General features: G+C 38.5%; 2 protein-coding genes and 1 long non-coding RNA gene across 13 annotated transcripts in view; 1 reads left to right on the top strand and 2 right to left on the bottom strand.

Moving 5' to 3' along the window:
* Positions 1 to 6,728, bottom strand: part of rims1b (regulating synaptic membrane exocytosis 1b) — a 65,301-nt gene extending 58,573 nt beyond the window's left edge. For 4 of the 10 annotated variants that reach the window (XM_053675998.1, XM_053676003.1, XM_053676001.1 and 1 more), the window contains exon 1: positions 5,613 to 6,727. In XM_053675998.1, the coding sequence (XP_053531973.1) occupies positions 5,613 to 5,776 (164 nt within the window). In that variant the 5' untranslated portion in view covers positions 5,777 to 6,727. Of the gene's footprint in view, positions 1 to 5,612 lie in introns of all 10 variants that reach the window. The other 6 variants (XM_053675999.1, XM_053676004.1, XM_053676006.1 and 3 more) reach the window with 5 other exon arrangements.
* A 3,477-nt stretch (positions 6,729 to 10,205) lies between these two features.
* Positions 10,206 to 13,322, top strand: LOC108258522 (uncharacterized). The gene is made up of 3 exons (XR_001810691.3): positions 10,206 to 10,603; positions 10,811 to 10,868; positions 12,159 to 13,322. It is a non-coding gene; the product is annotated as an uncharacterized LOC108258522 (long non-coding RNA).
* An 831-nt stretch (positions 13,323 to 14,153) lies between these two features.
* Positions 14,154 to 19,646, bottom strand: cenpk (centromere protein K). 2 transcript variants are annotated; one of them, XM_053676335.1, is made up of 10 exons: positions 19,538 to 19,646; positions 17,864 to 17,992; positions 17,564 to 17,620; positions 17,003 to 17,066; positions 16,491 to 16,537; positions 16,324 to 16,406; positions 15,628 to 15,726; positions 14,688 to 14,823; positions 14,535 to 14,588; positions 14,154 to 14,439 (listed from the first exon to the last, which is right to left on the bottom strand). In XM_053676335.1, exons 2-10 carry the CDS (start codon positions 17,984 to 17,986, stop codon positions 14,284 to 14,286), a joined length of 819 nt encoding a protein of 272 aa, XP_053532310.1. In that variant the 5' UTR covers positions 17,987 to 17,992; positions 19,538 to 19,646; the 3' UTR covers positions 14,154 to 14,283. The 2 variants fall into 2 exon arrangements, with proteins under 2 accessions (XP_053532310.1, XP_017312347.1); XM_017456858.3 differs by having other exon boundaries at positions 19,409 to 19,547.
* Between the last annotated feature and the right edge of the window lie 2,463 nt (positions 19,647 to 22,109).

Below are 22,109 nucleotides of genomic sequence, written 5' to 3' on the forward strand. Positions count from 1 at the left end.
TGTCGCTGATTACCAATGGCAACGAGGAGCATGTCAGCAGCAAAGATGCGTCTTTCCTGTCAGTTGTGTTGATGGCAAGGTTTTATCTTCTACACATGGATAAAGCAATCATACATAGCCTGTGCTTGTTTCTGTGTGTGTGTGTGTGTGTGTTGACCTGCTTGTCTGACCCGCTCACCATGGGATTTAAGTGGCCATCCAAGTCATATTGTCCCTATGGTCATTCAATTCCCTTATGCAGCGCATGCTGAGCGTATATTGTAGTGCATGTTTGGAGTGCTGAGGTAGTGACAGTTTCCAGATTTCTCTGTGTGAGGTTGCCAGATGCTCTTTATTCAAAGAAGACATGCAAAATATGTGCTTGTGAATATAAGTATTAATACAAATTAACAGTTTCTAAAATCATAGTTCAATAAAGCATTTTTAAAAGAGCAATAGAGGGAGACCTTAGTGATAGTCACTAAACAATGCTTTTTGGTTTTGGACACAAATGACTGCCTTCTTAATGTCATGGCATGGCAAACTATGAAAAGCACGATGTAGAATGACTATTGACCAACCATTTGTATCAAATAATGTAATTTTTAAAAGTATTCGAACAGACCTGAAAAGAAAAAAATCTAGCAACTCTAGGTTCAAAGACCAAAGTGTATGAGACTCTATCATTTTATTGTTGGACTTTTCATGAACTAATATATGAGTGCATGAATCTCTATCGTTTTAATTATGTAAATGTGTGAAATTTTACTTTATTTAAAAGCAAACTAGTGTGTTCATCCAAGATGTGTGTTGGTAATTTCCTGTTTGTGAGCATAAAGAGAGTTTATGGGCCTCAGATCACTTTAAAACCTATGGGGTCTGTCTGTACTCTGGATGGCTGTTATTACTTTAGGCACTGAAGCTCTAATCTAATCTTAAACCTGGAACTGGACTGGGGTATTTCAACCAACTATAATGCAGCTACCAGTGAAAAGAATAGCCAGGTAATGTGACATCATTTGAGTCACTGTGTGCTGCATTAGCAAAGTTTGACTGCACCTCAAAATGCAGTACTGTGTGTCAACTGCTAAGCTGACTGATTCGCCTCAAGCTCATATAATGTCAAAATATATGACAAAGGGTCTAATAGGATCTCTTAGCACTCTTGGTCACAACATGTGCTCTATTATAAGGAAAACAAAAGGCAAGCACTAAGCGAATCAATTCAAAAGAACTGGCCTACAGCCAAAACTCCATACTACCAAATGTCAAAATAGGCCACCTATGATAAATATGGTAACCTGTAACGCTGTAATGGTGTAATATTTTCATATATACTAATTATTGCAGAGGTATAAAGTTTTGGATATAGACCATGTGCACATCTCCACTGGATTCCGACCCCCATTTGCTCTTAAGTGTGGACAGAGATACTCTTAATGGCCAAAAGTTTGTAGATACCTGACCATAACAAACATGCTTTTTGGACATCCCATTCAAGATTTAGACCCCACTATGTTTTTATATTATTCTTCACTCTTCTGGGAAGGCTTTCCCCTAAAATTTGGAGTGTGACGGAGGGGATGTTGGCCCATTCAGCCAAAAAAACATTAATGAGGTCAGACAGTGGTGAGGAGGCTTGGGGTGCAGTTGGTGTTCCAGTTCATGACAAAAAAGGTGTTCAGTGACGTTGAGGTCAGGGCTCTGTACAGGACACTCGAGTTCTTCCACCTACTTTGAAAAGACTTCATGGAGCTCGCCTTGTGCACAGGGGCATTGTCATGTTGGAACAGGTTTGGGCCTCTTAGTTCCAGTGAAGGGAAATTGTATACAAGACATCCTATACAATTGTGTGCTTTCAACATTGTGGCAACAGTTTGGAAAAGAAACACATATGGGTGTGATGGTCAGGTGTGCACAAACTTTTGGTCATATGGTGTATTTTCAAAAATGCTGTTTGTGTAGATGTGTAGTTGTAAAACAACGTTTTCAAAAATATATTTATACATGTAGATGGGGCCATAGATTTGTGCTAGGAATTGGACTTTCTTGACTGGTCAGATGAGTACATGTATTGACATTATGATCCAGTAATGCATGTGGCTTCACCCCAAGAAACTAATCCAGATCCCTAGGTTGAATGTTACAGAGTGATGAACACTGTTATGTTGTACAGCAAAAAAGATCTTGAGGATTCAGTGCATTTTCTAACACATCACATTTAAGTCATGAAGCAAATATGAGCCTTTCACCGGCAGAGTGATGTATTTTACACCAAAGATTAAAATAGACTGTTCTAGCCTAAAGAGTAATGATGGTCAATCTTGTTCCACTCGGATAACCATAAAGCATTTGTATTTTTTGTACATGTTCTTTAATCAGGTACTACTTTCAATCCTTTTTTTAAATTTCACCCTCTCTTTGATACTGAGAAGTCATTAGCCTGTGTTCAAGGCCGCACACACATAGATCTTATAGGGTTATCTTTGCCAGATGGTCTGTTCTCAGTAACAAACCAATAAAAATGTGTACACTCCTAGTCTACTCACAATATCTACACCCAAGAGACCAATAAATATACCATGAACCACTATCCTTCTTTAAAACCATGGACAAACAAATAAGCCAAAGTTTGTACATAGCAAATCTCATAGACAGTTAAAACTAATGCCTCAGGATCATTTGAACTGTTTATATAATAATAAAGGAAATGACTGGGAAAGGAGGAAATGATTTTAATTGCCAGACTAGGTCAATAACTTTTAAAGGCTTGATAATTGGCTGAGGAATAACAGCAACCTGTGGAGATTTGCTGAGCATAGTGGAACATCCTACAAATTACTGATCAGCATCTATTCACCAGACTCCATACTACAGTTCTACCATATTCAGGGCATATATACCTCTTTTTACAGCACTTAGCTAAGAGTTATCTTTTATCATTCCCTATTCATCCCCCAGCTTAGTCATTGCCAATTATCACTGCTACTGCTAGTTTTCCCCTGTCACATTACAGACTGGGAGGGTGAGGGCTAACACATACTTCCTCCGGCCATGCACAGTCATGTAGCTGAACACGCTTAGAGGAGAGTAATAACAGCACTCTCTTCCATGTAATTTGGAAAGAGAGGGAATGACATCTTCCCCCACCCAGAAATCAGGGCCAATTATGCTCTGTCTGCTTTTCGCAGATGGTCAACTCAATATTTCCTGATGCTATGTTAAAAGCTTTTATTGTTGTGCCATCTGGGAACCAAGTCCACCTTGGTTTCATATAATTCACATCTCTTTTTAAATGAAAGGAGATGAATGAATATAATTGATGCCGTTCTGTAAATAGCTGCTGTAACAGGATGACAGTTATAACATGGTAAATATTATCTTTACGATGCAAGCTTGAATGGTCATATAATTCAATATACATGATCGAGTCTGAAATTTACCGGCACACCCTGTTAGTCACTATACCCGCTATACAATCTCTAGCTAAGCGTCTTCTCAATGATATGGATGACACACAGATAAATCAGACGACTATCGATTATTCACTAGCTTCTTACCAAATTATAGAGCAAATAAACGCATTGCCTTTTGAGCAAGAAAAAAAAGCTAATTCTAAAAAAAGCAGACTCTTTCACTCTCTCACTCCCTATTATAGTATAGTCTTGTGTGGCAGCACGTGTACAGTCTGAAAAGAGATTCAGAAAAGAGATTCGTTTCTGCCACCTTCATGCCAGTTCTTGATTATGGAGATGTTTTGTATAAATTGGCACCTACCAAACTTCAATGGTCCTTAGACAGTCTTTATCATGGTGCTCTCAGGTTTATAACAAACTGTCATTTCACAACTCATCATTGTGAGCTGTATAATAGAGTATGTTGGTCTTCATTATCGATATGCAGACTTAAGCATTGGTATCTGTTTATTTACAAGTCTATTTTGGGTCTGTTGCCTTCATATCTTTGCTCCTTGACTCATCAGAAAATTGCTGGGGTATATTCTTTGCATTCACAGAACATGTATACCCGTCCAGTTCCATTTGTATGAACTGAATTCGGAAAACAAGCTTTATGCCGCACCCAGTGATTGGAACACTTTACAAAATGATTTCAAGATGCAGACTTTGGTGTGCATGAACACGTTTAAACTTTTGATGTGTGAGCTGTTAAATGAAGAATCAAATTGCAAGTGTTTTTAATTGTGTACTGATATTGTCATGTTTCGCAACTGTGATTGTGAGAACGTCCGTGGAAGCACATCTTGGCCGGGTCACTTCTGGAAAAGAGATTTTTAATCGCAGAAAGTTTTTACCTGATTAAATAAAGGCGAATGAATGAATGAATTCAGCCAAATTTGTATCGAGATCTTCTGTTACCATGTCACAAGTAATAATCTTAAAAATACCACTGTGTAAAACAGACTTTAGTGTGTATAACACTTACTTATATCTATTTTCCCCTGAGACTGTTGACAGACAGATATAAAGATACATTAAGTAGGACAATCAGATGTTTTTTTGTTTGTCTACAATTGTATTGTGTGTTGATGTAGACCTAATCAGTGTACAAAGTCGTGATACAGCATTGGCTATGACTCAGTCCCCTTTTGGACGACGTCAGACATTTCAATCGACGTTTGGCGCTGAAAAATTACACAACATGTTGGCCTCATTCCTCCCCACCCTTAACGTCACTTCCGTTTGAAACTACAAGCCATGAGCACGAAAGAAACCGTCACGGTCACTCCCGACTATTTGAAAAGAGACCAAGTGTGACAATAAGAAATACTAGGACTGTTTTAGAAACGGTGGTGCTGATTAGCAAGTGAGGCTAAATGTGAGCGCTCGCGCCCTCGCGCGCATCGTCTCGAGAGCGACGGTTACGTTTGAAATTGCCAACCACACCCCGCGCGCGCGCTCGGTGCTTCGATGAAGACATAGCTTTTTTCTCTTTAAAAAACAATACAAATTGTAGACTATTTATTGAAACTCTGAGGAAATATTATCGACAATTTGTGTGTGTGCGTCTGAGGGGATGTTTCCCTTGTGCGAGCTTTGTAGTTCTTTTATGTCGGCCACACGGAAGAAGGACTAGTCGACGGAGACACACCGATTACACCGGCTACGGCGATGCTTACTACAATACTCAGTAGGGTGTAAAAGCAGGACCATATCTGGAATAGCGTACTCTTTTTTAACCGCCCTATTTAGTACACTAGTATACGGGAGATATAGGATGCAGCCTATGATTCATCCTCAAGCCCCTGTGCGTCACGCCCCATTTCCCCCACACCTGTAACTCTCTCTTCAGCCAACACACACACACACATTTAACGACCAAACACACTTCTATAGTAAGTCTGTCCTTTGTGAATATCGTGTCTATATCCAAGCCTAACAGGCACAGGCTGCACTGTGTATGCAACATTCACATGGTGTTACATTGATATGAAGGATACAGAATGCAATTTTACACCGTTTTAGAGGAATGATGTAAGGCAGGGAGGAGTGTGTTATGTCGTGAAGCGCCCCCCCTCCCCCTCCCCCTCTCTTTTTTCTTTCTTTCTTTCCTTCTTTCCTACACTACACTTGTGAATGGGCGTGTGAGTGTGGAATGAGATAATCCAGCCTTACTTCAACATGGCTTGCTCCTTCTCCTCTTCCTCCTTCTGGCGCGCCATCACCGCCAGGATTACTTTCCTCTCCTCCTCCGTGAGGTGGCTCAAGTCCGGTATGTCAGGCATAGAAGCCGGAAGGGAAGCCCGCGGGCCACCCTGGGGCCCTACCGAGGCGGCCATGTTTCTTCCGCCTCCCGCCCTCCGGTGCGTGTCCTACTGGCGGTATTGCCTCAGGCCACGCTTGGCGCTCCCGTACAGCGGCTCATGCTTGCGGGTGCCCACCATTGAGCTTTTGTCTCCGTTCGTTCGGTACCTTTCCTCCCTCTTTCCCACCCCTATCTTGTATCTTGCTCTCTTCTCGCACTCTTCCACCCCCCACCCCACCCCACCCCAACCCCCCGTCTCCCCGCCTCTCCCCTCCACCTCCGGTTACGGGAAGCCCATGTTCTCTACGCGACGCGGATGCTGGAACTCCGGCATTTACGCTCCAGTCTGGTGTCTGAGATGTTGGACAGCGGCGTAGGTGCTCTCTGTGCTCAATGTGCTCTCGGTGTTCTTTCCTTATCTTTCTTTCAGCATCTCGCCTTTAGGTCTCACATCTGGCGCGGGCGTAAAATGAGAGCGGCGACGCGCAAAACAAACACGTGGCGCTCCCTTTAAAACTGATCCCGAGGAGAGATGGACAAGTCAGAAGCACGGGAGACAGCAAGCCAGCCGTCCGTTCACTCCTTCTCCCCTTCCCATAGATCCACGGGCGCGCCTGGTGTGAGCTCGGTGGCGCATCAGTGATCAGTGATGGATTATTCTTTAACGAATCGGTTCTTCTGAATCTCTGTTTGAATCACAAGCGCGAATCGAAAACTTGGCCAAATATGCCTCTTAGTATTTTAAAAGATAGATTTTCTGACTTGACTTAGCAGTCCCCTGCTCCATGGATACGTCTATTGGACGATCTGTTTTGGACAAGTGATAAATATGGGTTTTTTTTTTTTGTTTTTTTTTTTTGTTTTTAAACCATGCCTGTCAATGGTGTAAAATTATAGCTGCATTCGACTTACTTGTTTTCAAAATGTCACTTTTAATGTTATTTGTTGTGCAAACAAACAACAGTGAAGCAAATGTAATACATAGCACAGAATCTATTTTCACCCCATAAAGCGTTTCTTTTTGTTCAACAACTTTTAAAAAAATTCATTTGAATAGTTAGAATTACAAACAGACAGGATAACACCTACAGTATGTATTTACAGTGAGGCATGTCTTACTCCCAGTGGTCACATTACGACATGTTTACATCTCTCTTGAGTATGATGCAAACATGGTATTAAAATATCATTAAAATTACCAATAATAGGCCATATAAAAGCTGCACCAAATATTTAGCTGTTTCAGGGTTGTATATAGACATCATCTTTCTTAGGTTAATCGCTCTGGTTACAATATGAAACACGCAACCCATGACATCAATGCAACTTTATCAACAGCTTTTCAAACACACACACACACACACACACACACACACACACACACACACACACACACACACACAAATGTGACAGGTGATATTACATGCATCTCACATCTCACCACCAAAGACTATGAACTAGCAATGAATGAGAAGTTGTTTCCCAATCATAAAATGCTATTTTGCAGATTATAAGTGATGCTATTGTGAATCAGTCTCATCGTTCAATTCACTTAAACGGGTTCGTTTGAAAGAATCGATTCAGTAAAAAGAGTCATGATGCCTGACACTCCAAGTCGGATGTGCTCGGAGTCGCCCGTGCCCGCCCACCTCAGTCTATTTTCGGCATCACTTAAACGGGCCGAACTCTCAGCAACGTGAGAGATATTTTTAACCCAATCAATATACACATTTTAGCCAGTTGAAATGATTTTTTGGAGCTGAGTGTCCCCGGAATAGCCCACTGCATCAGACACTGCTAAGCACATCTTGGAAAGAGGCTCAGACATGAGATATTAAAAAATTGATATAGCAGACTAAAATAAGCCAGTGAATAAAAACAGCCCAATGCTTACGTGAGCGTGTCAGACGCGTTCATGGGTTCATTTATATGACGTGTTAAATAATTTTATGCGGATTTTTTTATTGGACCGGAAAGGTTGATTTCAGCACCGTGGACAGCGACAGCTTCAGAACTCGCTTAGGTTATTTTTTCATTAATTTATTAATAAATCAGTAATAATAGCCAACTACATTATAAAACCACACTCCTTATATTTTTAACGCCTGTCTCTGAGTCTAAAAAGGGCGTGTCAATGAGTCCATAGGGAATGAGAACGCCTCTCTCAAGGGGCGTGTCTTTGAGTGCATATAAAGGTCATTAGATCAGGGGTTCTCATAGTTTTCGTTGTTAGGGACCCCTTTAAGAAGAAAAAAAAATCTATTTTTCATAAATATCATAATTTCTAATAATTTCCAAATATAATGATTTTAAATACTAGGGGCTATAGAGTTTTATTCCTGAACTTTCCACTCATTAGGTTCAAGTTGACATTATTAACTACTTGTTTCTGAGTTATAAAGGTCTGGATTAAACACATACAATTCAAGTGACCGGTCAAACAGGTTAATAATATTGTGATTTCTGGGTTGTGATTTCTGCCACAACAACAACAACAACAACAACAACACATTTGCGGTCCCGCTGGCTATTGCTCATCTACCCCACTTTAAGATAATTAAGGGTTCTCAGCTTCCTGAGAATAGTTACATACAGGTTCTCATAGGAAAGCACTGTTTTAGAATTGTATATTGAATCTTTAGGGATAACAGAAAACTCTTGTACATTTTTACCTTTTATCTAAAAGTGTATGGAAGTCTTGAAATAAGAAGGAGAAAGCCACTGGCTCCAATAAACAGATACATGCCATGCAAGACCAGTTTACTCAGATGAGTGTGTAGGGTTGTGGGCGTTATTAATTTGCATATTCATAGACTCAACGTTTCTTCGTAAGGATAAAGTAATAGATGCTTCGGTGGCTTTCCTGTTATAAACACTTCTGAACACGTGGATGACTCTAGTAATCTTATACTAGAGACCTAATGACGACAGTTACAGTAGATCTTTCAAACGCGCTCCTCACGCCGTCTTGTGGCCATGTCCATGCATTACACCCTGAAATTGCACCCAATATCAAGTGAGAGCTTTTTTGGGCTACTTCATGGAGCCAAAATAACAAATGAAAACAATTGTCTCTGAAAAATGAATGAATGGTGTTGAACAAAAAGAATGATGGATTGATTCGTTTTATAAATAAGCTTCCCTAAGGTCAAAATTACTCTTTTAGTCTATATTCTGTATTCAGGTGCCAATTGACCAGGTCTGTGCCTTCCACCTCACCCTACTACACAGCTTCCCAAGTTTGGAATCTGCCTTCTAGATGCTTCTCTCTAGATTTGAGTCTCCTAAGTCATTCCGGACTGGCAGCATATCTGAGCTGGCAGAATCATATCTGAGAAAACAAGTAAATGAACACCCAGCTTTAGTAGACAATATCCAAACTCCACCAGGACAGATGTGTTCTTTCTCACGGCATCAAATGAGTCACCTGTTTCTGGTGTTGAACTTCACACGACACCCTGAGGTCTCACATTCACTAGACAGGCCATGTCACGATAGGATGGCAGCCTATGTTAAATCCACAAGTACTAAAGTGAAAATTATCAGGGTTCACGGTACGCAATGCTCATTGGACCAGCGTTGATGTTGTACTATGCTGTACTGTGTTAGAGCAACAAGTAGATATTTGCTTACACTAAGGCCCTAGTTTTACTAAAAATCTGTTTCTGTGTGTAAAAACATGTTAAAATCTATTAACATCCTAAAATGTTCAAGCTGATTTACTAACCAGGCCTGAGGAGAATTGTGTCTTTCAATGGAATAAAACAGCAGTTTGTTTTACATGTTTGTTTTAATGAATATGATTTATTTTATTTAATTTTTTTTAGCATTTCTCTAAACAGTGCAAAATAATGGGTGGAGTCAATGCAAATTAATTTGTGATGTGAAACCTGAAAGTCCCAGATTAACCAAATGGTGTAGTTCTTAATATGACCGAAGAGCATGTATTATATTTGGGGAAGTCTGTTTTTCTGTAGATTAAGACAAAATTATATAATTCAGTAGGTTTTTAATAAAAAAATAATGCTTGTCAAGATTATGCGTTAGTAGCTAAATTATGAAAAAGCTGATGACAGAGTTGTTGTTTTTTTATATATATATAGATACCTCTGATTCACACACACCCTATGAATCGAACATGCATGATTTTATTTTGTGTTCACATTGTATTTTGAACTGTGCCCTCTTTCGTGCAAATTATTTAGTGTTTTTTTTCCTTTTAATGACACAATTATAATGATAAGACACTACAATTATTCTGAAAATAAAAATAAAGACAAAACAAAAGGAAACATGAACACTCCCTGTTTGCTCTGTTGGTGAGAAATCCTGAAAAATCCCACTAATGACCATTAGTGATTTGACTAAATCGTTTCTGATTTTAAATTAAAGCACACTGATGAAAATTGTTCCTTAAGGCAGATTTAGTCTGGTCTTTCTTTAAGATATCAGTCTGATCTGGATTATGGTGAATTAGCCTGGTTTTAAACTAATTGATTTCGAGTCTATAAAATCTGGCAACCTCACAGTTGCTGTCTCAGAGTAGTCGAAAAGATCTGCATCGAGGATGAGATGATCAGATAAACGCGAGAAATTATACCCAGTGCTAAAGCCCTGTCTAGCCTGTTACCTCATGAAAACATAAAAGTGACGTCGACCAAGTGATAGAGAGGGGAAAACTCTAATAATGCCATGAAGGTCAACTTGTGTGCGCATGCGCATGCCCAATGCTTTCTGTCCTGATTGTCTGCTTGCAATGACATGACCGTGTATGCACGAGGTTCAAGAAAAATCAGCGATGCTGAAAGGCGCGCGAGGTGACAATTCAAGGAAACTCCAGCTGTTTTACCGACCTGGAAAAGTAAGTACGACATGCAAATTGTTGGTGGTAATTTATGAAAAAAGACCTTTTGCTGAAAGCTTAATGCATATCACTGGCGCCGCTTTATATCTTTATAATCAGTTTCTTTACCAAATTGCTTGTAGTAGAGTGCACGTGCATCTATGTCGGCTAATTAAACTTGTTTTACTCTGGAAAAAAAAATAGTGAAAAAGGTTTCTTCCCCAGTGCCGTGCACGAGACGCAGTAGTGAAGGACGCGCGAGGTGAAAAGTCAGCTTGGAAAAGTAAGAACGACATACAGATTATTATTATCATCAAGTTATTAAAGCAATGCAATCTTTTAATAAAAGCCTTTGGAGAAACATATTAGTTTTTGACCTTGTGGGCATGCAAGCAAAATGGCATTAGGGACACAAAGCAGTTAAATATTTATTAGCATCAGTTTTCCCCTGACTGACTACTTTGAAATACATGGTGTGGGACAGATACACAGCACCATTTTGTTAATCATGTTTTACAAATCAAGGGCATTTCAGCCATTTTCTGAGCTAAGAATTTTGCTCCCCTCCTGTGGTGACTTACCTGTACATCATACACACACTGAATATAACCATGTTGATATCACTGGGTTTCAGCTAAATGACCTCAAGAAAGCGTTCTTTTCAGATAAAACCCCATTGTTTTCGAGGATTAACTGGATCAATGTTTAATCAAATGATAGAAACTAACATTAAAGGAGTTGCCCTGTGTTTGGCTCCATCCATCTTGACCAGTTCTTCTTCAATCCCTACTGATTGAAAAAAAAATCTCCATTATATGATGCTACCACCACCATGCTTTACTGTGAAAATGGTATTCTTAGGTAATATGCAGTGGTTTTGTGTAGATTTATGACCTAAAATTACATTTCTGTTCCAGGCTGTAACACTACAAAATGTAGAAAAGCTGAAAGTGTGTGTGTGTGAGAGAGAGAGAGAGAGATGCCACTGTAAGTCAACACAAACTTATTTTGAAGACACCAAATATTTGTCGTTCTATATATCGCTGTACATGGCAGCTCCTCAAAAATGTAGTTGTATGTGTCCTGAAGTCAAATTTAAAACACATTTATGATCTCCTTAAAGCTAGGTAGAAAGTAATTGAAGACCAAAATCACAGTGGTATTCCAAATATATACTGTAAAACGCATAAAGATAAAGAACATGTACATGTATTTTTCAATGACAAAATGCAACCAAAGGTCACCTGCAAGAGTATTTCCCGTTTTCCAGGAAGCTATAATTAACCTCAGTTTAAAACACACCCCTTAATCTGAGGTATGTGTAAATGTTTTCAAAACAACTAAAAAGATTCCCATATTAAAAATAGAATAAAAACAAATGAATGCCTTAAAGGCATTTAATTACAAAGCGAGACTTTTTCGGAATCCTGACACCCTGATCATTTCTGGATGTACAGAGTAATTACCAAACTGTGCTACAGACAATTGAAGTATAGATGATTAAAGTGATACTGCATGACTTCTGATGTCACACTTTTTAAATCACTAAACCTTTCTCTTGTTTGATATACAGACTCCGTGACCTTGACGTGCTTTTCGAAGTCGGGGGAAAAAACTGACACCTGGGTAGTGGGGCATCTGTAAACATCTTCTGACTGGAAGCTGGTCCAGTTCAGTGAGCTTTCAGTCTGGTGTTTGCAGTTGCAGGCTGCCACATGACAACGTCCATCCTGGAAGCATTTATATTTAAGTGTGAATAAAACACTTTACCTGTTCTAAACGTAGATATGGGCCGTTCAGAATTGGTACAAACTGCTGTCCCACAACCAAAATCACAAATCACAAGTATTCAAATCTTAGATGTTTACTAAGATCCTTCTATTATCTATTAAAATCCACAATAATATTTAAAATATCAGTAAGCTTAATATATATAAAATCATCATTTATTCTGTACTTTCAATTGGTGGCTGTCCTGAACCCTAACCCCTAAATTTCAACTTAGGAAAATGATATTGAAATAATTTGTGCATTTTATTATGTTGTTGTTTTTAAAAATATCTTTTTGATTTAAAAAATTTTTTTTTAAATTATTTTCTTTGTAAATCATGAAGCTTTATGTAAAAAAAGAAAATGTGTCCCGCATTTTCATGTCACCACCAAAACAATGCATGTTTTAGTCCATTGACTGAGACTGATTTTAACCATACCCCTACATTTTTATTTATTTATTTTTTAAAATCAGGAAATATTCCCATGTCCCTCTCTCTCATAGCTACATGGTCAGTAGATAGGTCCCAACATTTTGAAGTAAATGTGTTCAAAAGTCTGAAAATCTGTGTGTAACTTTAGGGAACATCAGTACCAAACACCATTTTCTCTCCAATTAAGCAAACTTTCTTTGGGTGTCATTCCATAAAATTGAGTTTTTAATGTGTGTACAACTGTTCAGAACTGTGCTAGTTAACCATGTGCTGATTAGCATATTTGAGCTAGGCTCAAAAGTATCTAAAATTGTCACTAACCAAAACAGTCACAACCAAAACATGTGGTGAAGTTTCGGTTGTGACATCATTGTTTTGGTAATGACAAAAGGGAACACGTAATCCTTTATTTGGGAGAAATGAACAAAATTTGAGTACAGTTATGAAAAATTATTGCAGCTATATGAGAGAGAGGGACACAGGAATATTTCCTGATTTTTTGAACTTCACTTAAAAAAAAAAAGAAAGAAAAATGAAAATCAAAAATATATTTTTTTAAAAACAGTGGAATAAAATAAATTATTTCAATATCATTTTCACAAGTTGAAATTTAAAGGTTAGGGTTCAGGACAGCCACCTTACAATTGAAATTACCCAATACATCATGAATATTATATATTTTTTTTTATATATAAAGCTTACTGATATTTTACATATTATTGTGGATTTCAATAGATAATAGAAGGATCTTAGTAATCATCTAAGATTTGAATAATTAAATGATTTTTAAATGTGTTTTTTGGTTGTGGGACAGTAGCTTGCGGCAATTCTGTAGAACGGCACATATACATAAATGTCAGAGACCTAGATAGCTGATGACATCATTCCCTCTATAGTGGTGTGAAACCACTTGGCTGTCATTCTGTTTCTCCATTCTCAAAAATAAATCCACCTATGAAAACGAACACATTCACATTATTTTCCAGCAATTTCCAGTTGTGTAAAGACTTTTCATGTGTAAGTATCCATGAAAAAGTGGAATTTTGTTGATTCAGACATCGTTTAAGACCTCATGTGTACGCATGTGTTTGAAAATCTCTGCCTACCTTGTACTCTTACCACTAGAGGTCAGCTACATAAAACACATATACACTATACGAGTCTAATACCCATCATAGCTCCAACAACAGACTTGCCTACATCTCATTCTCAATCTAAATATACATGTGGAAATGGGTTGAATCTTTAAACTCTACTTCCCACCTTAAACGTTTAATATTTTATCACCTCCATTCAAAAATGGGTTACATTGTGGTCACATGACAGCACAGAGACATGTCATGAAAACGATCAGTGACACTGGCTAATATTTTCAGCCATTTTATTTACCAAATTACATACTAAATACACAATAAAACAAGGAGAAGAGCATAAAAGACTGTACATATATATCTCATGATGGGTCGTCTAATTAAACCTCATTAGTGAAACAAATTACTGAAAACTTTCCAGACGGATTTTATTGCAGTCCTCTGGGTGTCTGATTGCAATTCCGTTACGAAGAAGCATTTCTAGGTATGGTGGCCAGAAGGAGTCATCAATGGTAACGTAGGGCTCGTGAGGAGTTTCCAGGGTTTTGTTTGTTAATTGCTGCATTCGACAAATAGAATAATACACACAACAATGATTGGTACATGATACACCCCTTATCATTAAAACGTTAACTTTAAAAACGTAAAATGTACCTCAAGGATTTCACTTAGTGAAATAAGATTTGCTCCATAATCTGGAACAGCACCCTATGAGAACACACAAAAGAACAATGATTGGTAAACAAAGTTTCCCACTGCCAAAGTGTCGTCAATGGTACAGCCTCAGGGAATAATAAGGAAACGCACCTTCTTTTTCTTGGTGCCAAGTGCTTGTTGATCAGGGAGAGGAAAATGCTCGGCTAACATGTCGCTCAGCGTCTCCATGAGGGTGCCGTGAAAATCCTTCACCTTGGTGATTTTTCTCTTCATGTCCTGAAGAATACTGCAGGAAAACAGAAGGGAACTGAATGCCAAATTACCCATTACACTTCGTTCGGGACAATATGTTTTAAAGAACACACACCGTCTCATATAATCACTTTCTCTGGTTGATCATAACCCCCCGCAAGGCTATGTCCACATTAAACCGGGTTGATCTGAAAACTGCATTTTCATTTTAAAACGCTCTCCATTGACATTTTCCAAAAATTGCTCGTCTACACTGAAACGTCCGATAACTTACATCCTTATACTGCGCAAGCGTAAAAGTGAGAGAAGCTTCAGCTTGCGTCATTTCCGTCAGGAGTTTATTTTAAAATGCAGTCTGAAGGTTGTACAAAATGACATTAAATCTTTAACGAAGCTATCGAACTGGATAGCAGGCACAAAAACTGCAGTACAACATCGTCCACCATCATGTTTGCTTTGAGTTGAATGGGTCACATGACTGTTTTTGAGCATCTCCGCTTTCTCAGTCCACACTATGTCAAAATGGCATTTTCAAATTTATCCACTTGGACAGACAAAAAAAACAAAAACAAAACGCTGTCACAGTGCGGACGGAAGGTCAAAATGTAGAGAAAAACTAACGATCCAGACAAATTGCTACTGAATGAAAGTCTTTTCCTAGTTCATTTCAAGCAACTTAAAAAAAAAATCCTTCTGCCCGGTTTAGTCAGGCAGCATGACGCCAAATAGAAAAATGACCCAGTAGTACTTCATTATTATTGCTGTGATGTAAATATGATTACAGTTTGACTGAGGCTTATTTTTAACAATGATAACCCAAATGTTCAAAATTCTTTACCTGTGTTCTGACAGGTTCTCATTTTCCTCACGCAACGTTACGACTCGTTCAGTCACTGCATTTAGTACCTCCTTCTTCTCTTCAAGCCATGCCTGCTCTCTAAAAACACCAACTGTTAAACGTCTGAATATAAACAATAACATGCAAGCAACAGTCGTGTTTGTTCACGTAAGTAATAAAGCACTTGGTAGTGTACCGTTATAGGAAAATGATCATCAATATGGTTATGTGACGTGGCCCGTCGTGTAGTGGAAGTTGGTTATTTAACAATAACAGCACGTCCCCAAGTTTTTTTATTCCTCTTATACCACAGCAATGATCCAATGCTTACAATTAATCAATGATGCATTGTAATTTTAACCATTTATAGTTCATTACAAGAAGAAGAAAAATAAAAAAAACACACAACAAATGATGTCATGTTACTGATAAAGTGTACTGCGCAATGCCCAGTTTCCATGTTAAATAAACATCTCCTTATGGAAACCTTCACCAGATCAACAATTACACATTTTTCTTTCTTGAACAACATTTTATAACTCTGTTATAATTACCCTCATATTATTGAAATTATTAAGTCAGAGCTGCTGTATAAAAAAATTCATCAACACCTTCTGACCAATCAGATTCAAGAATTCAGCAGCGCTGTGGTTTAGTAATGTACCGATTTTGTAATGTTACTGTAGAGAAGGACACCTTTGCAAAAGGTCTTTCAGGGCATCTCGCTTTGCTTGTGAGCAGGAAAGGACCATCTTCAGCTGACTGTTGAGTCGTTGCAGCTAGAAGACAAGAAAATAATAAATAAAGAAACCATCTGCAAAATGAAAATAGTTGGAAGCTTTTTTTGAAGGATAGCAGCTCACCTCTTCTTTCCCAATTGCCAGTAAAATTTCAGGGTTTGTTGACAGTACTGAAAACAGAAAAATATTAGCAGAAGAAGAGTTTACATTGGTGGTATAGTGGAAGATTTGTACCCTTGCTTCAGTGGATATTCGCACCTCAATACTGCAGGTGTGTACTTTCTCTAGGAACTGCTGCTATAATCATAAAAACTGTCCTGCACTCATCCCAGGACTCTTATTCACAATCTGCTCATATTGAAACTCCTTTCCACACAATCACTACCGTTTGTCTTTACTCTTCTACACCTGCATACTGTAATGATTTTGAATTCCACTATCTGGTGTCACCCAGAAGAGGATGGCTTTTTGAGTCTCCTGCTCATGTTCTCTCAGGGAGATTTTCCTTGCAACAGTCGCCTGAGTCTTGCTCACTAGGGATCTAAATCTACACCTGGATGTCTGTAAAGTTACTTTCTGGCAATCTCTATAGTGAAATGTGCTACACAAATAAAACTGAATTAATAATGACTTACATTTGGGTTCCATATCTTGCCACTGTTCCAGCTCAGTCATGATGGCATTCAAACGATTCATTGCCTGCCAAGATTTCAATGGAGAGTAATTCACTTTACCTTTATCATGCTTTATATGCCAACAATGTTTGGTGTATGTTGGAGCCGCACGATATATTGCTTGTTCAACTTTATGGCAATAGTGGCTATTGACACTAGGTTTAAAAGTCGGAAATGACCTGTTTATTTCGGGAAATGAGCAAACCGATGCCTTGTTTAATTAAAACACCTATAGAAAGCTTCAGAACCTCAGAACACTCACAGAAAGACGACGTAAAAATGTTGAGACCCTAAAATTAGTCTGACGACTCAAATCAAATCAGACACTACTTTGCAACATAACATTTTTTACAGTTTTTTTTTCTTAATGTTTTGGTGTAGAACTTCTCACATGCAGGCATTTTTATAACGTATAAGCAACGTATAAGCTAACTAGAGCCCCATTTGCATATTGCGTGAACAATATCGGTCAATACATTGTGCATCCCTATATACAGATAATGGCCACTGTAGGACCCTCACCTCATTTGACTCTCCATCACCAGACCCTTCATCTGCTGAGATGATCCGATTCTGAAGCTGAAAAAACACAATGATGGAATACACTCAACAAGTAGTTAAAAATCAGGAATCTCTGTTTATTTTGATCTTTTAATATACTGTTTTGCATTCGTGCATTGTAAAGGTTCAGGAAACCTGACTCATGCACCCGTTGTTACTAACGATGTGAATACAGGGTTAGTTAAGCAGAGAAATAAACGGCTTTTTTCTTCATGAAAGTCTGCTATTCTAGGCTTATGAACAGAGAGTTAGATAAATGACCTGTTGTAAAATCTCAAAGTGTTCTTCGCACTCGTCCAGCAGCTCAGCTTGCATTGCCTCGGAACAACCTGATGAGAGGACCAGAGCCTCAGCGGCTTCGACAGCCTCGGCCTCCTGCTCCATTCCTGCCTGTATAAAAATAAAACACCGGCGATAAATCTGACGTGACCTGGGAAGCTATATCTTATATAGTACATAGCTCACAGTGTGTAAGAAGAAGAAACTGTCTGGACACAATTCCCTCATGTGGCCTGTGATTGGTGGAAACACAGCCCAGCAAACATTTTTAATCTGCCTTGTCGGGTCAGTCAGTTTGAACTTGACAAATAACAGAGGTTGTTATCATTGGTGTTACCCCAAGAACTGTCTTTATTACATAATAGTTTATGTTTTCACAACTATTTAGGTTGATCAGGTTTATTTGAGAGGATCGTGACGGATCATAAGATTCCACAATCATATTTTTCTGTTTAAACATGTAGTGTAAATGTTCGTTGTTAATTAGTTTATCATTAAGATATAATAAAACTGCCGCACCACCATGTTTTAACCTTTACTCTCATTCAAAAGCTTTGATATGTTTGATGCCAGTATCGCTTCATCTAGCTGTACCCTAGTACAGAACAATTCATTTATTTACTTACCTAGTACACTGTTTATTACCCAGTAACCTATCTGCCTATAGGTTACTGGGTAATAACATACAGGTTTATGAGATTTGCAGATCATTGCTTTCTGTTTTTATTGACATTGTACACAGCGTCCCAACGTTTTTGGAATTGGTGTTGTATTGATGTAAGGAAAAAAACACATTAGGGCATACAGTTAAAGTAAAGGAAAATACATGACAGCGTGGTGTGATGAAGCAGAGTTACTGTTACCAAGTCATACTTGATTATTTTGTTCCTACACCTCTTATACAACAGCAAATGTCCAAATATTACCATTGCTATCTATTAAACAATGACGTCATAGTTTTTTTTTTTTTTTTTTTTTAAATCTGTTTAAAGTTACATTTAATGCCGTGCAATGTCCACAAAACAAGTTAGTTATACTATCAGGGCGATAAACCTGTTTTTTAAGCTACTGGGTTGTAAATCAGTCTCATCATTTAATTTACTTAAACGGGTTCGTTTGAAAGAATCGATTCAGCAAAAAAGAGTCATGATGCTTGACACTCCAAGTTGAAGTAAACTACGTCATATAGTTAACCAGCTAGCTAACTGTAGTAATTGTAGGCTAATATGCAAGTCGAGCAAGGTAGTTAGCATGTAAACAGCTACATCAAAACCAACGCTCAGATACTGTAACGAAAGTTCATTGGATTTATAAGGCTCCCCTGCCATTACGGATCAATCTCAAACGCATCATTACTTTATACGTAGTGCACTACAAAGAGCGTACAAGGTACTACTTTATGCCCTATGTAGTGCACTAAATATAGGGACAAGAAGGCTGATCAGGACGTAACCACGTATCTTGTTACTAGCTAGCTATGCTATTAACAAGAAAAGTATCCACTGCGTTTAAAGTAACTATACTTACCGCACACGAGTGCTTAATTTTAATATTTGACCTTTTTCTAAACGCTTATATATGTTAGATAATATTCAAGCTCTCAAACGTATCTTCAAAGCGTTTACATTCTTCTATAGATGCTTTTTTGTCACTTACAAACAAAAATGCCGCCTGCTAGACCACAGTGATCTACTTCCGGTTGGTGCGTTCAAGAGCGTAGTGACGGCGCAGCATATGCGCAGTCTTCACGCAGCGCGGTTCTTCTTCTTCTTGTTTTAATGGCGGTTGGCAAACCAGCTAAAGGTGCATTACCGCCACCTACTGGACTGGAGTGTGGGCAGTAGATTGGCAGAAAAAATAAAATAAAATGGAATAATAATAATAATAATAATACCAAAACAATACTACATAAATATAAGAAAATAAATAGATAAATAACTATATACTAGATATTCCTACTAGATTACTAAAGTCTCTCACTTATCCCAGTATTTTTTAGATAGTTTATTAGGAGACGGTGCATTTTCCCAGATGTTTTCCCCAGCAAGTTCTCTAGTGTCATGTTTTGTTCTCCAATCTGTATCTCTAGCTCAGTTCTTTCCTCCTCATACCTTTTGCAGCCTAACAGAATGCGTGCTACCGTCTCTTGTGTACTGCAGTGTGTGCAGAGTCCAGTGGGGTGTTTTCCCATTCTGTTTAATGCTAGATTTAATCCAGCATGTCCTATTCTAAGACGCGTAATGATCATCTCTTCCTTTGGGTTTCTGTCCTGCCTCACACTCATGCCTACTTGTTTTTGTATAGTATACAGACGTCGTCCGGTGTCAGCTGTGTCCCAGTATTCCTGCCATATTTTATGCGCGTGTCCCTTTATAATGCTTTTGATCTCTGCTCTAATTAACGGTACTTGTATATCAACTGTTTCATGTTTTATAGATCTTTTCGCCAGTATATACACAGTTTCATTTCCTTCTACCCCTACATGTGCCGGGACCCAGAAGAAGGAAACATTCAGCCCCTTAGCATGAAGTATGAGAAGCAGATAAAGTATTTGGTAGACAATATCTTGTCTGCATGATGTTTTCCCAGACTGTATGCGTGATAGTGCTGATAGACTGTCAGAAGCTATAGCGCCATACAAACACTTCACATGAAAAACGCACACACACACACACACACACACGTAAGGAGTGTGAGAAAAAGTTAAACATATCATTTAAAGCTCTACCCAAACACACACACACACACACACATAGAGAGAGAGAGAGAGAGAGAGAGAGAGAGAGAGAGAGAGAGAGAGAGAGAGTGTTTCATTGTAATTCATTGACTTGTTCAAAAATGCCGGGTTTAAAAAGGTAAAAGAAAAGCGCGGACATTCATGAGTACAGATGCCCTCTGTACCCCCCCAAAAAGCCACTGTGTGCCTTTTGTCTGTGCAGTGTTAAACGGTTTTAAAAGAAAGGGTTAACGCAATCCATCAAATTGTCTGAAATTGTGAGGAAATTTCTAAAAACCATATGGCCCGCAAGCGTTTGCGTCTTTCTCCGTGCGCCGGGACGCGCTTGTTTCAGTATGGCGCGCCGCAGGAGGCTCTCTCTCAGCCATTCACACTTGTCACATCAGCCTTCATGCTTTTTAAGCTGAAATTACGGCCTCGTCTGTGTGCGAACAAAAAAGCAAGAGAGGGGAAAAAAAAAAACTGGACCCAAACTTTGTGTTTTTTGTGGCTTCCTTTCTCCGCAGACTCCCAGATTGGTGTTTCTCACATAAATTTCGGCCCCGAATGGCCAAAACACACGATGCCAGGTCAAAAAGCCGAGACACGCTTATAGAGGAACAGAAAGAAGAAAGCAGAGCCAACTGCTTTGAAACAGAATAGAAACAATAGCAAGAATGCCTCGAAAACGAAAAAGGCAAGAAAGATGCAGCAGTTAGCGTTTGCTAAAGAGTATGCCCACGTTTTTGTTGTCTTTTTCCCTCCTTTTCCCCCCTCGACGGCTGCACACAGTTAGTTAACTAGAATGACAAACATGCCTAATGAAGTCAAGATGCACCTGGCCAAAAACCAAAAAAAAAAAACAAAACCCTAAACAAAACAAAACAAAACAAAAACAACAACTTTCTCATAGCAGACTTTTCCCATCTGTGATTCCGTGAATATTATTTGCTCATGTGAAAAACATGTGAATGTGCATTTTTAACTCGTAGGTGACATCATATGAATAATATGTGAACACGTGGGGGGGGGGGACCACCGAGAAATTAAAATCGGAAAATTTCACATCCCCTACATGTGGACAAAACAAAACGTGAGAGAAAAATAAATAAATAAATAAATAAATAAATCACGTGGAAATAAATGAACTGTGTGTGTGTGTGGGGGGTGGGGGTGGGGGGGGTTGGATGCTTAGAGATAAATGAAGCATGTGGAAAAAATCAAGTGCGAATAGTAGAAACCTAGGACAAATGTTTGCAATGAATGAATCATGTGAGTAAAAAAAGGTAAGTTCTAGCCTACGTGTAAAAAAAAAAAAAAAAAAAAGTTTCATATTGCACGAATTAACTCGTATAGTAAGAGTTAAGGCTCTTATGATGGCTCTTAATTTGTCGTCAGATAGAACTTAATCCTTCTTGCTCGTTAGGTGAGATGAAATTATTTTTAGCGATGTAGGCTGATAACAACTGCAAGAAGAATAAAAATAAGAATTGGGGACAACTTTAATAGTTT

Source organism: Ictalurus punctatus, chromosome 26 (genome assembly GCF_001660625.3).
Source record: "Ictalurus punctatus breed USDA103 chromosome 26, Coco_2.0, whole genome shotgun sequence".
Lineage (NCBI taxonomy): Eukaryota > Metazoa > Chordata > Actinopteri > Siluriformes > Ictaluridae > Ictalurus > Ictalurus punctatus.

Coding starts and splice junctions, on each gene's coding strand:
- cenpk (XM_053676335.1), bottom strand. CDS start 17,986: ATGGAGCAGGAGGCCGAGGCTGTCGAAGCCGCTGAGGCTCTGGTCCTC. Junction 15,727..16,323: donor CTGAAAGACCTTTTGCAAAG/GTGTCCTTCTCT, acceptor TGGTGTTTTTAG/AGAGCAGGCATGGCTTGAAG. Junction 14,824..15,627: donor GAGAACCTGTCAGAACACAG/GTAAAGAATTTT, acceptor GTTTTCCTGCAG/TATTCTTCAGGACATGAAGA.